Source organism: Rattus rattus, chromosome 3, assembly GCF_011064425.1.
Source record: "Rattus rattus isolate New Zealand chromosome 3, Rrattus_CSIRO_v1, whole genome shotgun sequence".
In the NCBI taxonomy this organism is placed as follows: domain Eukaryota; kingdom Metazoa; phylum Chordata; class Mammalia; order Rodentia; family Muridae; genus Rattus; species Rattus rattus.
In genome coordinates this window covers 168,634,159-168,652,687 of record NC_046156.1, presented here as the reverse complement: position 1 = coordinate 168,652,687, position 18,529 = coordinate 168,634,159, and the positions used below count along the sequence as shown (strand labels likewise).

The 18,529-nt window shown below is 47.4% G+C and overlaps 1 protein-coding gene across 1 annotated transcript in view; it reads right to left on the bottom strand.

Moving 5' to 3' along the window:
• Positions 1-18,529, bottom strand: part of Pdzd2 (PDZ domain containing 2) — a 231,105-nt gene that overhangs the window by 78,418 nt on the left and 134,158 nt on the right. Inside the window, exons 3-5 of the mRNA XM_032898761.1 lie at positions 11,431-11,573; positions 8,438-8,570; positions 3,058-3,213 (exon numbers count right to left, since the gene is read on the bottom strand). Of these exons, the coding sequence (XP_032754652.1) occupies positions 3,058-3,213; positions 8,438-8,570; positions 11,431-11,573 (432 nt within the window). The remainder of the gene's footprint in view (positions 1-3,057; positions 3,214-8,437; positions 8,571-11,430; positions 11,574-18,529) is intronic.

The window sequence follows — 18,529 nt, the reverse complement described above, 5'->3', positions numbered from 1 at the left end:
CCCATAGAAAGATGACTGCGGATGCTCCCAAAGTGGGTGGGGGGGGGAGGGAGGAGAGGGAGAGGTGTGTGTGTGTGTGTGTGTGTGTGTGTGTGTGTGTGTGTGTGTCTTCCTGCATGACTTCTGGTCCCTGAAAGACAACTGAGCTAGAATAACCCACAAGGAGACCACAAGTGCTGTGCCTCAAGGCAAAGCCGTCCTGGCTCTTCTCCACCCATGCTTTCTTTTCCACAGCTCTCAGCATATGCCAGAGCACCGCCAGCCCCATCTCCGGTTACATTTTTCTTAATGTGTGTGTTGTGGCTATGGAAAAGCCTGTGATTTGGCAATATCTGCTATGAGCTATTTAAGAAACGATCATAAAAACATGTGCGGACCTGTGTAGGTAAATATACCCCGTATTGATTTCTTCATCATGTTTAAAAACTGTACGTGAAGCTGGGCCTGGTCGTGCAGGCCTTAATCCCAGCAGTCAGAGGCAAAGGGGAGAGGATCCAGGTGAGTTTAAGGCCAGCCCAGGGATGAGTTTACATAGTGTGAGCCAATCTTGAAAACTAAACTAAATTAAATACTATGCACAGGAGAGGTGTGAATTGAATATGACATGCCCATATTTTTGGAATATCTGCTATTACGAGCTATACAATGAAATCCTATCTTGATAATCAGAAAAATCCATATAAATCACATACAGTGATTTAAATCATAATACATTTATAAGCACACATCTATGGACATTGCAATGTTAAATAATAATTTAAAAATATATAACATAATATATTGAATATAAATAATAGTTCACTTATCAGAGCAATATTTACTATAAAAATTTCAAAAATAATTCCTTGGAGCTTTCTGTGAGGAAATATAACCGAGAATATTTAAGGGAGTCAGTATAACTGTGACCTCCCACACCGAGGTCACAGTGGCTGGGCTTTATCTGAAGGCAATGTGTGCAGCGTTGGCAAGCCCTCCCGTGTTTCCTAGGCTGTGAGCCCGCTGGGTCCCCATAAAGCTGGCTGAGATGCCCCTGGGTACCTGATAAGCAGGGGCTGATGTCTAGACTGTGGACCTGGGAGGAGAGAGTGTGGGGGAAGTTGTCTAGATGAAAGCATACAGTTCAAACTGGTCAGCGTGGAGCTGGGCTGGAAAGTCTCCCAGCTGGACGGCCATATACGCTATTCCCTATACACTATAATAACAAGGGGGAAGGGGAGTGCACAGCAGGGAGGGGCACACAGAGGGGGTTGGGGAGAGAAACCTGGGGTTTGAGGGTGGGAGCACTGGACAGAGACAAGGTGTGGGATTCTCGGGTTCCATGCTTATACCCATCCCTGCCGCCAGTGACACCAAATGTTATATGAAGGCCCTGTGAGGCTTCTGTGCTGGAGTCAGCTGTGGGAACAAACATACAACTTAATGGTAGATAAAACTAGCTAAATCTTGCTTTAATTTTTTTCTTACACAGAGTGTCGGGTACTCAGTCCTTTGTTGTGCCATGGAGCCTGCCAGCAGGATTTGGGCTTTCCCTGGTGCTGTAATTTATCTCATGTTGTTTTTGAGAAGGGTCTCAGGTAGCCCAGGCTAGCCTCAAATTCACCATATGCTCCAGGATGACCTTGAACTGATGACCTAAGCGCTGAGATAATAGGTGTGTGTGGGGCACAGGTGCCTGGTTTATGTGGTTCTGGGGATCCAATTGAGGGCTTTACACACGATAGGCAAGCAGCCTACCAGTGGAGCCACACCCCCAGATTCCCACCTAAAGCTTTATTTAATGTTTCAGAGCTCAGAAACAAGATACAAGGTCTACAGGTATGCCAGACCAGTTGTGAGGATCCCTTGCCTCATGCAGCTGACGACGCCTTGGGAGAAACAGTGAGCAAACCTGGGGCCAGCAGTTCAGAGGATGCACATGGACAGCTAGTGTGAGCTAGGAGGGTCAATACAGTATGCTTAGTTCATCTGAGGAAGTCAGATTACAGGGTCTTAAGATGAGCCCCAGCCACACACAGGCCTCCACAGAAAGAAGAGCATCTGCAAAGGTCCTGAAGCCGGAAAACAGGAAGCCACCATGCAGGGATATGGGAAAGTGAAGCAGCTGCTTAGAATTAGTAGTGAGCTTGGTGCAAGGAGAGGTCTGACAGGCAGGCAGAGGGGACGTGAAGGCTGTGAAAATTAGTTCAGTTTCCACTCTTGCTGAAAGCCAAAGGGAAGCCACGGGAAGACACCGTTCTGCGTAGAGAAAGGAACAGCCACAGGGTTGCTTAACCTGCCCCTTTCCACCCTGGTCCTTCACGGCAGGCTCACCCACTTGCCTGGGTGGGGCCTTCTGAGAAAGCTGGCCTCTGACAGAAAAACAATTTTCCCCTTCTTCCCTCAAAAGTACCAGCATTTTCTAGGAACAGTGTTGAAGAATGCAGGTGTTTGCTTTGCGTTTGAAGTCCTCAGGGGTGGAAAGAACTCGTTTTCCAAAGCTTAGCCATGCTACATAAGTTCAAGGCCCAGAGACAGGAATGCAGGGTTCTGAGTTGCAGAAATAAGGTTGGTGCAAGAGCGGACCAGCGAGAGAGAGAAAGAGACCAGGAACCCACATCGCTTCCTTGTAGTAGGACACCTTCCTGCGTGTGTCGGTGGGTAGCAGAGCGGATCCCTCGTGCAGAGAAGCGTTGTAAGCTACCCGATGACCACGCCAGCTCAGTGATGTACTCTACCACTAATTTGCCTATGTGGTTTCCCTTCCACTTTCAAGTAGAAGTTTGGACGCCTGTACCAAGGCCCTCACTTGTTTTCAAGCATCCTTAAGAAGGTAGCGAGAGTGTCTTCATGCACGTGAAAGTGCGTTCTAGAGAGTGATATTTATGCACAGAACCCAACAGCCTGTGGTTTCCGGTCTCAATTTTCTTAAATGAAATGCAAATCCCTTTCAGAAGTTTCCAGAATGTTCTGAGAGAAATATAAAAAGGAAGGCGCCGCATTCTTCTCGGATTCTGTCACCAGCGTCTTCAGAAAAGCATCATCCTAGCGAGCGCTGGAAGCAGCCAGAGGCTCACTTACCGTGACCCGGACAGCAGCTGAGCCCGACCCCTCTTCATCTTCCCCGGCTGCCTCCTGGTCTTCATTGTCCGTCCAGGAGGACATGTCCTCCACTGAACTAGTCAGGTCAGGTAAGCTCTTCGACGTTAACTTCAGAAGGTCCTCCGCTGAGCTCTCCTAAGAGGACACACGAAAGGCCCAGGAATTACCCCCTGGGTACCAGCAGCAGCTGATGGAAATCAGCCTTTGCTGAGGCCAGCCACAAGCTCTGACCCAGAGAACACGTGAAGTTTATGGTCCACCATTAATGTCACCGGGAGCCTGGCACACGTCCTAGAAAGGCCACTAGACACCAAGGCCAGGGATGGGAGCTGGGCTAAGAGCTGAGCTAAGGAAAGACTGCCATATTTTCTCTTTATCTCCTCAGCCTAGCCACTCCACAGGGAGCAGAACGTTCCACAAAGCTTGAGCCATCAAACTGTTTGACGGTCGGCAGGATACAGAAGCCAAAACCAACTCACAAGTTGTAACAGACACGACAAACTTTTAGTGATCTGGCATCTAAAGTCAGCAACACTTGTCACCTGCTTGGTGCCATCCGTAACCCCAAGGAATGTGAAGAACATTCGCTCTAGGCAAACACTTCATCAACTGGGGTACACTCCAGGCCTAGAAGAACCACTCTGCACTAGTAACTGTGAATGAATACCGTACTGTTTGTCTCTGTCTAAGGAAATAAGCTATTACGCAAGACGTGAGTCTACTTCTGTGTTGTCTACTCTGTTGGACCTTCAACAAGAAAGAATTTGTTTAAATAAAAAAAAAAAAAAAGAAAGAAAGAAAATGAAGGTCCTAACCAGTGAGTAAATTACAAAGCAGCCATGAAGTAGAATATGCCATGGCTTTGAGATGAAGTTCTTGAGGGAAAGGGTCTCACAGCCTTCTACTCGGTGAACAGGCAGATCAGAAGCACGTGTTACAGCATGATATCATCCCATGTGTCGTTACAATACATGTGTTCATTGTATGACAAAGAGGGAGGTAATCTCTCCACTGCTCCCTCTGGCAAGCCACACGGCTCAGTGGCTTGGCTGCCTCCTTCAAGCTTTGTGACGTCCTCAGAGGCGGTTCCTGAGTCCCGAGTCTCGCTGCGCAGAAAGGAAGCTGGGATTTAAACATGTAATGGCTTGCCCAGAATTTAAGTCCTTGTGGGTTGGCCTCCAAGCTGTCTTCTGTCTCTGTGTTTGATGCATTGAAAATGAAAACATGGGTATGCATACTACACACACACACACACACACACACACACACACACACACAACGTGTTTCTGAGTGGAAGGACATAAGAGTTAGTGGTCGGTCCTGTTAGCAGCACACGCAAAGTTTAATTATCATCCGTGTGTTTTTTATGTAAGAATCAATAAACACTTCCTGCTTCACAGTTTATTGCTTAATAAAACCAAGAGTGGGAATAAAGAGAGTGAAAGAGACCTTTCAGTTTGCACAGTGCTACTGAGAATATCAAAACCCAGCTGCGGGGACGGCCAGCCATTTAGAAGACATAGTGCTCCTTCAGAGGATCTGAGTTCAGTTCCCAGAGCCCGCATAGGTAGCTCGTAACTGTCTATAATGTCAGTTCCAGGGCACGCTCGCACGCGCTATCAGGATGGGATGATAGAGCCCAGGGCAGGGACTTGGAAGTAGGAACTAGAGCAGAGGCTGTAGAGGAAGGCTGTTTCCGGCTTTGCTCTCCATGGCCTGCTTGCTCAGTTTGTTTTTATAGAACTTCAGACCACCTGTTCAGGGGTGATACTACCACAGTGTGCCGGGCACCCCCACGTCAACCAGGAAATGTTCTCACAGACTTGCCTATGGGCTAAACTTACAGAAGCTCTCTTTTCCCAGAGAACCCTGATTTTCATCAAGTTGACAAAAAAACAAAACAAAACAAAACAAAAAAAACAAAAAAAAACTATCTAGCACACCGGCAAGTCTGCTTTCACAACACAGACTCCCAAGCTCTTACTAGGATATGGGCTAACAACTTGTTTCTGTGGAAGCATCGATCGGATTGGCATCCTCTCCATGAGGTAACTATACTTCCGGACAATGCCTTAAAGTTTTGGGACAAGCGTCCTAGGTCTAGAATCGTAAGATTTTACATTTTTGTTATTCTTTATAGTTGGAAGTTGGAAACTCTCCCATCCTCCACACCCCAGGTATAAAGACAAAACAAAGCCTATGGATATCCTATTCTGGTTAGATAAAGAGGAGGAATGGCTGAACGCCAGGAGGAGCCCACTGATGATGCTCCTCTTCCTCTCGCATGGGTGAGCACCCAGACAGCTGGGAACAAGGTTAGGAACCAGCAGCAGGCTGGACAGCTCGCAGCCTGAGTGTCAACAGGACACACAGCAGGAACTGAAAGGTGTTATCCTCTGAGGTCCGGGGTGGGTGCCCAGGATCTCATGGTGTGAGAACTGGTTCCCGGATGCTGCCCCGCCATATGAAGATCCCAGCCTCTGGGAGGAACGTGCTATCTTTTCCTGACACCCTGCTCTGTTACACTTTCTATCTTCTTTACCTCTAGGGCGGCTGAGTGGATGGCAGCAACAGACATTTCACAATCCATTGGACTTGGCAGAAAACCTGCTTTTGTCTACTGCCGTCAGCCCCCAAGGAAGTTAAATAACTGCTGGGATTTAAATGGAAACCTTTGAATAAGAAGAACATCCACTCGCTTCGGGGGATTGGTCTAGCATCTAGTGAGATGATTCTAGTGTCTGGCAACTGTTATATACGCTACCTTTTACCTTTTAAGGTGCCGGGTAGGTAGGGGAGCTTAGCATTACTCAGAACCTTCTTTGAGGTCCTGTGAGCGTCCCTCATATGACAACAGCGTAGCTCTGCAGAGCTGTGTGTGGCCTTACACAGATTCTTCTGGCCAGCCAGTAGTGGCCCGAGTCTCCACACATTGACAGCTTAGCATGGGAAAGACATCCCCCTATTCCTCCTCCGAACGTAGCAGGTTAAAGCAAGCTGTATAGGCATGGGACTGTGATGGCGCATGCCATAATCCTGGGCAGACACTGACACTTTGTGTTGCTCCTTGGATGGAGGAGGCTGTGCAAATGAGAAAGGCCTGCTGCAAACACAGGACTCTGTGCAAGACCCAGGGGTGCTGTCAAACTCCTGGTCTGCTGGGCAATGTGAGGAGGTGATCTTTCTTCCCTTGAACCATGTCCCCCTGCATGGAGTGGTCAGCATGGGGACAGAGAAAACCCCCAGGACCTCTGCTCTTCCTTGTCCCTGTTGAGAGATGCAGACAAACCTCTGGTATGAAAGACTCAGGAGAAGTTCCTGGGCCCCCAGGACCTCTGTAGGGAGCAAAGGGCTACCAGGAAGAGGGGGCTCAGATCTGCCTCAGGTGCTTCCAACATTCACCAAAGAGGTACCTTGGCAAACCCAATGTTCTAGTCAAAGGTTTGGGGTAAAAGATGGAAAGAAAGGCAGAGTTTTTTAAGATAATCTATTTGTTATTATTATTTTTTTTTCCGGAGCTGGGGACTGAACCCAGGGCCTTGCGCTTGCTAGGCAAGCGCTCTACCACTGAGCTAAATCCCTAACCCCTATTTGCTATTATATATAGTTATCTTTTGTTACCTGTGAGAGGCTTCCTACAGACACCAGAGCTTAAGGATGCTTAAATCCTTCCTACAACATGGTATAATATTTGTATAAAAGCTATACATATCTTTCTGTATAACTTAAATAATTCCCAGGTTGCCATACAATGTGCATGCTCTATAAATAGCTACTGGATTATTTAAGGATCAACAATGGGAGGGGAGTCTGTGTTCAGTAAAAATACAAGTGTTACTTTAAGGACTTCCCATCTGAGGTTGGTTGAGCCTCCAGATGGAGCCTCACAGATATGGAGAACCAACTGCATTCTTCAAACTGGCACTAGAGCTTGTACTTTAAGAAGAAAAAATACAGGAAAACCTACAGATGCCAAGGTCCAAAATAAAAATTCGGAAGATGGAAAGGGAATAGAAGCCCTGGCAACAGCCTCTATGCAGAGCTGAGCTCCGTGTAGCCTCACACAGATTCTCCTAGTTAGCCAGACAGCGGAGAAACAGCGTGTGGTTCTAGCTTACTCACTCCTCAGTCACAGGACCTCTTTAATGGTCTCAACAGCACAACCAGAAGACATGGCAGGAGAACAGTCATTGTCTCCTGGCCCCCTCTGAGCTGTGGCATCAGCAGCCTTTCTCCAGGGGTTGTTGAATGCAGATCCTCAGAGCCCATGATGGAGTCATTACATTAACACGTGCCAGTGAAAGAGCCCAGACTGGGGTTCATGACTCCATGAAGATAAGTGAAAACCAGGAGGGAGAGATGGCGGCAGAATGGGACAGAAGGTGGTATGCCAAGCGTTGGCCATCTGTACTGTTGATGGCACCATAACCTTTGCAAGACGGTAGCCACCATGGATGCTCTGCTATACTATCTTTATTTGTATAGTTGGGGAAGAAGGGAAAGTGGAGGTGGTTGGACAAAGGAGGCATAGAGCTTCTTCCAGCTCTAACATTGTAAGGGTGATTAGACTAGGGCCCCGGGCCTGTCCCCAGACAGCCCTGAGACTTTCCTCATTCTGGCCTCAGAAGATGCATTCCTTACCGTGGTGGTTTGGATGTGAAGTGCCCACCCCCCATGACCTCCAGCTATGTTGAAGGCCTGGTCCTTGGTACAATGCTTGGAGGGGAGACTTAGGGAAGTGGTTGGACCCTGAATGTTCTTAGCTAATAGATGGATGGGTCCATTAATGGATTCATAATTGGAGTATTGGGAAGTGGTAGAAACAGAAAGATGCGGCCTGGTTGGACTAAGTGGGTCTTTGAAGGGTCTCTCCATGTCTCAATGTCTTTGTTTCTTGACTGCATGGGGCAAACAGCTTTCCTTTACTCACCATACTCTTGTCATGATGTTTTTGCCTGGTCGTAGGCCCAGCAAAGAATCCAGTGGGTCACACACTGAAGTCATGAGCCCTAATAACCTTTCTTCTTCTTTAAGTTGCGTATCTCAGGCATTTTATCATAGTGACAAAAAAAAAAAAAAATCCACCCAGTCTTCTTCCCTCCTATCATGCGTCTGTGTCCCCTATTCCTTACCTTCTCCTTCATTTTGCTATGACTTTTCAAACAGTCAACCATCTTTAATAACTGAAATAACTGAGTGCATTTCAGATGAGAGACTTCACATGTGCACGTCCTGTGGAGTCACAGCTACTGCATACAAGGTAAGCTGTAAACAGGCACATACCTGTGTAGCATGGGGAAGGCTCACGTCCAGACTCACACTACCATCATAAATACTGAGAATGACAAAAACTACCTACCTTGCTGGCCACTACCAGCTGTACCATCCCAGTGGCTGAGCGCAGAATGGCCACAGCTTCCTCGTGGGACAGCCCGACCAGTAAGTGACCATTGATCACCAGCAGTTCGTCTCCTAAGGACAGCCTGCCATCCCTGAAGAAAGGGAGATGGGAAAAAAAGACCCCTTGTCAAGACATTCTGAGGTAGAGAAGAAGCTTCATCTTCTAGGAGCAAAGTCATGAGAAGGGACAATGTTAAGGTGGAAGAGGAAGGAAAGAGGACAAAAGATGGCTTTGATGCTAGTACCCAGACTCACGGGAGAGGAGTGAGTATCTCTAGGACCCTTGTCAGTCAGTCACTCTTAAGCTAAGCAGATCTGACAACAATGTCAATGACACTTCATCTGGATGATTAGTGTGATAGACCAACGAAGACCCTCAGGTTTTGGGAGAGTCAAGTCATTCTTTCCCTAATCCTCCCTGTCATCAGCTCGGGGCTATTGCTAAGCCGAACACAGACAGTGCCAAGACACGTCAAGCCCACCTGCAGCCCTTCACCGGTCTATCACCCACACACACGCCCAATCAGACAGAGGCAGGGTTCTTTCTGGGAAACTGAGGACTGGGTGGGGCTCTGTGGTAAGTGTTGGTAGCTCAGCACCCCACCACAGAGCTACATGATGATAAAGCTTTTCAAGGCTTAGCTCACTCTTGGGTCCCCATGGAGGCCAAACTACGGGAGCAGAAGGACCAATCACGGCAATGAAGTGTTGAGCTTGCTATTGTTATGGGTTTGCGATTTGATTCATTTCCAAGGTTGCAAAAACCTGGTCCTTTTCCACTTAAGTTAGGGCTGACTCTGCAATTCTGTCTCACTAGCGGACAGGAGACTCTGCTGTCACTGGGGCTGTCTCCTCAGGGCAGGTCACCGCCTTCACTGCACACAACCCTAGAAACTGGCTTCTCAGGGGACTCCACTGAGCTGGCCATGGTCTAAAAGGTGTCTAACACTCAGACAGTAAATCTGGTAAATCGTGGGCCTCAGGGTCCATCCTTGTCACCCTTGCCATCACCACCAGGTCCTACTGTGGAAGCTGTGCACACCTTGCGCCCTCCCGGGTCCACACAGCTCTCTCTTCTGTGCTCCTCCCAGTCAATCAACCAACGTCTCCCCTTCCACCTTTTCGTCCTCCTTTCTGCCTTCAACACATCTCTCTCATCTCCTTCTTCTTGGACTTAAAATCTTTCTATGAGTTTAGGCTCTAATAGGAGATAAAGGGCACAAGGGTCTTCCAAAAGCCTCTGCCTTCTGTTTTCAAAACTCCCTACAGTAGAGAAATGCTAAGGGCCCCACCAGTTACTTAGCATGGCGAGAGAGGGGGAATGGGAATGTCAGGAGGGAAGGACACCCTGGAGCCTCACCTCATGGAGGTGTGGGGGTCGGGGCTGATCCTATGGGAGGAGGGGACCTGGCTATGGCTGGTGGGCTTACTCCCACCACCACCAAGACATCCCAGCCCATCCCTTCGCTTCTTCTGCTCCTAAGTCCATCTCTCATCTCCTGTCATAGACTCGAATGCCCCGCTGATGAGTCATATACCACAGGGAAGACACACACACACACACACACACACACACACACACACACACACACACACACACACCACTCCAGGCTAAGCGTGAGAAGAAAAACGATGGGACTGATTTAGCCCCAGCTCTGACAGGAAAACAACAAGAGCATCATCTCTACGTGAAGCTTATCTCTGAGCACAGGAGTTTCCCAATTGCCAACCTGCTAGACCGACCAGAACGGAAGACACACCATTAATGGGAAAACCGCTAGCTGCTGAGTTCCTCGGGGCATATCAGGGACGCCACTCAGGAAGTTTAATGATGCTCATCTGGGTTCAAACCATCTAAAGTCTTAATCTCTTAATCCTGTCCCTTGGATAATTGACCGTTGGAATTAATCTTACTGCTAGTTTGGTTTTTAGCATCCTGCTATGTGAGGATGAAGATCCAGAAGCGGTCGGCTAGTTTGCCTGGTCCTCTCCTTAGTTTTCTGTTATCCAGAAACCTAGCTCCTTCGACTCTACCGTATGAGTTAGATTTTTCTTTCTTGGTCTTGGAGAGGCTGACATTGCTGTGGCCTGCCGTATCCCTTTTAGGATCTGGCTCCCCTGCCTGAAGAAATCTCAGACTAGATAAAAGACAATCACTTCCCTATCATCGCCATTCTCCGTGTACTGTGATTGGAGTCATGTGGGCGTGGCAGCACGCATACATACCCTACTGCACCCGGTAAGTAGCAGACGCTCCGCACAAGGGGGAGCAGGTAGTACAGCGAAGACCAGGCTTGGCATTAGGGGACACTCAGGCACCCTTTTTCATACATGCTCCAGCTAAACACAGTCCCTCTCGCCACTTCACGCAGTTGTTCAGATCAAAAGAAAATATGCTTTCAAGTGCTGCTTTTTAGGTTACACAGAGATTTACATTTATTTTCCCCTTCTCATGTGCAATAGAGACATGTGACCTCAAGCACGTGTGTGCGTGTGCTTAATTCTGATAGATCTGACACATTTGCACAGTGGCCACCTTTGAAGACAGTGTCACTTCCCTGGATCATTAGTCACTGACTCACAGGACTTCAGATGTCAGGATTGTGAGGTGTTGGGGGGCACTTTCTTGATAAATAAGCATGTATTCCTCCAGTCAGTGCCAGCATGCCAAGAGCTAGGATAAGTGAGCAATCTAATAGGGAGCACAAAGAAGTCAAATTTCTGCCCCATGGTTTAGCATATCCTAAGCATCCTTCCTAATGAGCCACTTCCTGTGTTCAGAGGCAGGCTCGGTGAGAACAGCTCTTGTCTGTTTTCATCCCGTGCTCCTACAAATCTTTATGAACCATAATATAATTACCGAGTTTCAGTCAAGTGAAAGAGCACCCAGCGCCCAAGGGAAGGGAGGAGAGAGACAAGGGACAGAGGGATAGGGGAGAGTTATCTAGTCACCTGTGAGCGGCACCTCCTTCCTTCACTTGGGTGACAACGATAGCGTGAGGTGAGCGCTTTGATCCTCGGCCTCCACTAACCTGAATTCCCAGCCCATCTGATTCTTTGAGCAGCTCCATCTTCCATATCCGGCCAACTTCCTCCTTGGAAGAAAAAGTGAGCATGCGTGAAGGATGCTGACAGACACACAGTACTGACATGGGAGAGTAGCACCGTCACGTTAGGCCAGGCATCCATCACTTGTCACCAAATGTCACAAATCAGCATGGGAGAAAAGGTCTCTGTTAGCTGGACCAAAGTCTGGCTGTCGGTGCCGTCCCATAGAACTTTCTAGAATAACGGAAATGTTCTGTCTGTGTCATACTATAGGGAATCACTGTCCACATGTGTGGGCGGCAGCCGAGTATCTAATTTTTGTCTATTTGTGTCCTGTGGGTAACGCATCCTCCGCTTGGGATGCAGGTGCCACTGTGTAGGCAAACACTGGTTTACTCTGGGACCCTTTTACTTCTGTACAGCTGCTAATACACACAGGAAGGTGAAAGAGGAAAGCTCAGCTCAGGTTTGGGTACCAAGAAACCTCTCCTAGTTTACGGGACACTCTGCCATTTATAACTTAGAGGGCCACCTAATCAGAGATGCCTTCCCTTGCTTCTAACGTGACAGCCGTTATTACTGTTTCGAGGTTTGTTGGAGGTCTCGGTGCAGCATCCATAGAAACAGGCGGCGGCAGCACAAGGCTGAGCAGATGTTGACGGGAACCATATAGTCTTTGCTGAGTTTCCCTCATGAGAGGCTTGGGACCAAAGTGCTTCAGGTTTCTTACCCTTTTGGAATAGTTATGCATGCACACTGAGATATTTTGGGGATAGAGCACAAAGTTAAATATGAAGTTCATTTATTTCATATGCAGCTTATATAAACTCGTAGTAGTGTTAGTCAATTCTTCAGTCCACTTGTTATCTCGACTATGAGTCATCTCAAAGGTCATAGCGTGGAATCTTCCACTTACAGCATCATAACAACGTTTAGATTTTGAGTATTTTGGAGTTTTGATGTTCAGATCAGGATCACTCAATCAATTACGGAAAAAAAACCAACTAAGCATGTAAAACCAAATCGAGCTGAATCTTATACTTCCTTAAAATATGTACATGAGAAACCCAAATGAAAAATTGATGAATTTGATATTAAGAGATGTATGTGTGTCTGACTGTGTGCACATGTGTATGTCTAAGTGCCCACAAAGATCAGAAGAAGGCATCATACCTTGGAGTTACAGGCAGTTGTAAATTACGTGATGTGGACTCTGAAAACTGACCTCTGTCCCTCCTAACCACTGCACAATCTCTCCAGTCCCATAAAAATCGTTAAAAGTGATTCTTCTTACAAGTTTAGGCTGAGTTCTGTAATACTATTTTTTTTTTTTTAAAACACCAGGATGTGGCCATGAGTCAAAGAACACTCCCCAGCATCTGCCTTCTTAATCCCTAGTGGTCCTAGGGGAACCACTAGGATCCTGTAGGAATGAAGCTTCCATCTCCCTGGAAACAGGCAACCTGCCCACTAGAGCTGCTTACAAAACAGGGCGAATGTGAAGCCTTTAGAAAGCCCAAGGTACGCTCTGTCAGAAACTGAAATGAAACCGCATGAAGAGTAACAGACCCAGATGTAGAGCAGCCATTGACGTGCACCAACTGCAGTGGCTGGAGAGATTATTACTGGGCAGAGACCTGGTGGGTCCTACACTTCTGTACAGCGCCGCTCTGTGGGGCTCCACCATTCCAGCGGTGCCAGCTGTCTCCTCCATCCACTGACCACAGGCGAAGGCAGCCTGTCTGGCCAAATGCAACTTCAGAAGTCACTGGCTTACCGCAGCAGTTCGTGAACTTGTCAACAGGCTCTACTTCATCCAGTCGTCTGGCTCTGAACTCCACAGCTCTGGTTTGCTGCCTCTGACCTCCGGGTCACCTTCCTCTTCTCCATTCGGAAACACCCTCCCTGGCTTTCACAGCCCTCAGAGCTCTATTATTTCCAAAAGCCATCCTTGGGAATCAGAGCGGCTGCCAACGGGGCGGCTTGCAATAGATCCAACACAGGAAACCAAGTCCTAGCTCACACTGCTGGAAGGAACGGACTCGGGATACGCCGGTCAGGTTCCATGCGCTCAGGAGTGTCCCCCACGCCAGCATCCCCATGAGTTCCCTGGGTTCAGGAGAGTAAAGCAGCCGTTTGCCTTTTCTACCCCTGGGTTCTAGCAGCTAAGACATGGCTCCTTCTCCCCCAGCCTAGGAGATCTTTGGCTCTCCTTTCAAAGAGCAGTAGTGTCCATTACTGGAGTAATAGACTCAAAGAAAATTCATTTGGTCTTACCTCCAAGTATTAAAAATCTATCCCCATTATTAGTTCAGGTAACTCCCCTCCTCTGTTTTGCTGTCCTTGTGTTAAGCAGAATATGTAGGTATGGTTCACAGAGAGGGAAATACTAAATTTACTCCTTCTCACTTTTAAATGCTTTAAAAAATAGGACCTGTGATTTAAACAACAACAACAAACCAAAAACTGCAAACCAAAACAAAACTATGCCCATAGAGGTAGAAAAGGCCTTAATGTATATTGTGAAGTTTGTGTGAAGAACATCCTCGTACTTCATAGGTTCCTGAGCCCAACACACAGCTACTTAAAAACACCAAAGGACAAGGGGTAGCCCAGCAGGTGACAGCGCTTGCCTTCCATGGAAGCCCAGTTTGGATCCTTGGAATCCATGTTAAAAAAAAAAATAGGTGTTGTGGCACGCATCTGTAATTCCTGCGCTGCTGTGGTGAGATGGGGGGCAGAGACAGGAGAATCCCATGGAAGCTCATGTGTCATGTGACCTGGAGCAGGCAGTGGAGAGACAGTGCCTCAGAGCAAACGGGGAGGCCCAGAATTATCCTCTGAGTTCCACATGCACGCTGTGCCTACACACACACACACACACACACACACACACACACACACACACACACACACAGACACACACACATTAAAGTACTACACACATTTGTAATACAAATGGCTTCACAGGGTATAAATTAGAGTCTGTAAGATAGGCCACCGCCAACTGTTCTTTTCTTGCTTCCATTTCGACTAGTTTAGTTAGAAACCAGACTTCTTCACTTTGTGTGTGTGTGTGTGTGTGTGTGTGTGTGTGTGTGTGTGTGTGTGTGTGTGATGTTATTGTTGGGGGCGGGGAGATGTGCATTATTTATGCACATGGGGGTGGAAGGTTAATAATGTTGGGTGTCTTCTTGGCTTGTACACTGGATAAGGTCTCACTGAACCTGGAGCCACTGGCTTGGCTGGATTGACTGACCTGTGAGCCCTGGGATCGCCTGTGCCACCAGCACTGGGTTAGAGACATGTATGTGCCTGCCTTTACATATGGATCTAAACCTGAGTCTTCACGTGGTCCAGCTTTACCAACAGAGCCATGTTAGCCCCTCCCTTGTCTTTACTTGTATGCAACAAGATGGCAGTCAAATGCAGAGATTATAAGGGGATGTCCAATGAGACTAATGAGATAATAACATTGCTTAGAATGTCATAGTCTATTGGAGGAGTTTAAATGAAGACATAGCAACAGAAGAAAATGCTGGGCTGGAGAGATGGCTCAGTGGTTAGGAGCACTGACAGATCTTTCAGAGGTCCTGAGTTCAATTCCCAGCAACCACTAACTAGGTGGCTCACAAAATGGGATCTGAGGCTCGATTCTGGTGTGTCTGATGACAGTGTCAGTGTACTCATACATAAAATAAATACATAAATCTTTTAAAAAAAGAAAAGAAAAAGAAAATGCTATCAGCTTAACTGTATAATCATTGCTGTGAAATTAAGCTACTCAGGGCTAAAGCAATGCTTCCTTAAAAATAAAATAGATATTTCAAATTTACTAGGCTAGAGTCAGTACTGGTCAAAAGGAAATAGGCTCCCTTAAACAAATAGGGACTGTAGTTCAACTGCCTGCTTACAACTCCACTCTGGTATCTAATTCAGACCTCAACTCCTGGATTTCTCACCTCAGGAGGAAAAGGCCAGAGTGCAGAGGATGCGTCAGCTTCAAATCCATGTCTGATGGAGAGATCTGTGGGGTCTGCGGCCTCAATAGATCCCATATCTTACTTCTCATCTTCTCCACTACCACTCTCACCAAAGCCACTAGCGTCTTTGGCTTGAGTGCTCATAAGAGCCTGTAATCTGGTCTCTTTGTTTACTAGTCCATTCTACAGGATGCTTGCTACTAAAAGGGAAACGCCTTAGAAACAGGCTAGCGCATTCCCTGCTTCTGACCCTCGAGGGCTTAAACTAGCCGTGGGCTGAGAACAGGACCCAGACTCTGGTCTGTGGACACGTCTTTCCATCCACTATGAACATTCATGGGTTGTTTGAGTTTATTGAGATGCTAGCTCTTGAACAGGACTTGTGCTCCCCTATTTCAGAACCAGGTTTGTCTCCAAGTTCCCTGTCTGGGGATGGGATGGCCACCCTAACACTGTAACAGGGAAGGCCAAAAAGCACAAGAATAAAAGCACTGCAGCCTTCAGAAAAGGCAGAGGGTGACCAATTCCAACAGACATTAACACTGTGTATCGGCGGGGTAAAAATGTCTATGGAGGGGAGGGGAAGCTGGAAGCTCAGCCGTGGAGAGAAGGCTTGGTCAGGACTGCAGCTGACTGTGTCAAGCCAGTTTCTGCTGGGTACTGTGAGCTCCATTTTGATGGTGTTATCTGTCTCTCCGCTGACATTCATTCTTTTACTTGAAGCCTCACTGGAGGGGTCCTTTTGATCTGCCTGGGATTCTCTTAATTGGGAATTCTAGCTGGCTGTCTTAAGAGGGGCTTCCCCATTTGATTTCTGCTGGGTGTTTTGAGTCCCTGGTTTAATGCTATTTGGATAGTTACCTATCTAATTTGCTGTGTACTCTTGTACCCTGACTTGCTACACACTTAATCAACCCCCTGGAAAAGTATGGACTACGGTTATATAGATCATCCTCTGGACTGTACAAAACAACTTTCCAAGCTAGCCTGTCCTCTCCTAGGCTGCTTCTTATTCCTGGAACACCCTCTTGCTCCTGCTGCTTGCAATGGCTTTTGCTGGTTCTCCTGAGACCTTCTCGCAGGACAAGGCTCAGCTTACACAGCACCTCTTTAGGGAGCTTGCCTTTGCCGACACCTGGTATCAACTATCCCTGCGGGGGACAGTCCTGCCATCTCCCTGTCCACTTTGGTTTAGGTCACTAATGGCACTTGTCATTATCTGATATTTTATAGGCTCCTTTATTGCTTATAACCCCTTCTAGGTTACAAATGACATTGAGCCACTTACCAAATGAATTCTCTCGCAACTAGAACATAACATAACTATATTCCATAAGTGTGGAGGAATTAACCAGCATAGAATGCTTATCCACAAATCTTATGGTTCTCCGGGCACCACTGAGAGGGACATTAAGAGGCTCTTCCAGAAGGGAGACCTGTGTGTTTGCCAGTGACCGGCATGTGGACACAGATCTAGCAGTAGAGACAACTGGATTCCAAGACAGGCCCTGTCTAGACAGATGGCTTGAGCATTAGTTTCCTATTAGAATGGCTTAAAGGGCAACGAGACGCCTGTGTGTTTGTGGAGAAAAAGCCAAATGATTAAAAACAGGCGGCTACGGACTTCTGTACTAACAGCAGAGCGTTAGCCTTTCCTGTAAGCCGTGACTACTGTGTGAGTTCACACGTGCAATACTTCACTGAAGCCAGCACGGGGATTTATTTACTAAAACAGGGCGGCGCACGAGAGAGTTGCCAGGCAGCATTTAAATGACCTCATTTCTGCCGGGAGCCAAAAGAGCATTTTATAATAGCATCTTTGTTCCAAATGTGAGAAGACACATCACTGAAACAGAATTTCACTGCAGTAAATGTTTGGCCCTCGCTGCGAACCTATTCTGAAAGCATTTGCTTATCCCTTCTTATTTAGAATGATCCCTAAGATTGGAAAAGTGCACAGTCGCAACGTCAGGGTTTAAAGTCCCTTAGTCACCAGATCACAACGCTCAGTTTACAGGCAAGAGATCACACCAGAGAAAAGCCAAGGCGGTTTAGAGGCCACCGTGATGGGGACAGAGGACCTGAGGTTGGAATCTATTGTCCCATCTATTCTTGGTGTCTTGGGGCATCTTCGTTAATAAGGATATACAAAGCACTTCAGGTACAAGGCCCTGAGCTAGAGCTGGTGACAAGAACACATATGCATGGGGACGGAGAGATGGCTCAGCTGTTAAGAGCACTGGATGCTCTTCCAGAGGACCCAGGTTCAATTCCCAGCACCCACATGGCAGCTCACAACTGTCATACATGTAGACAAAATAATACACATGAAAATTTAAAAAAAAATAAATAAAAGAAGACATATAAGGCCCCACCCTTTAGGGTAAAATAGAGACACAGAGATAGCATGTGGTCATTAATATGGTCATGTTACATGTCATGTCCCAATGGGCAGGCAGTGAGGCAACGCAGGAGCCCAGAGTGCAGCGGCCTGAACAGGTTTCCAGAAGGCCACAGAGGTCCCTTTCAGACATGCATCAGGATGGCTGATGTCCCAGGAAGGTGGGAACTAAGAGACAGTGGAAAGAGGAAGAGCTGTCGGGCAGAGTGCCGCGTCCACACGGCTCAAGAGCAAACCCCAGCTCCTCTGGTGAAAGTTTTAGCCAACACAGTGGTGGCTGCACTAAGGAACCCTTGCTACCTTCAGCAGAAGTCTGGCCCCACAGCACTAGGAGCTTGGAACTTGGGTCCCACCCCATCCTCTGGGAGGAGTGGAAGTTTGAATCAATGAGATTACACTTTCCAAGATGAAGCCTCTGTGCAAACTGGAGATCCTGTGCATGGGCCTTGAGTGTCTCTGGCTTTGGGAATGCAGCCCCAGGAAGGAATACATCCCAACTCTTGTGTTGGGGGTGGGGCTTTGGACCTCACTCTTTCAGTTAGCTGTGCATGTGAATCCTTTATCATATCTTTTAAAATTCACTAAATATAAAGCAGTCTGAGGCGGAAACTTAAGTATA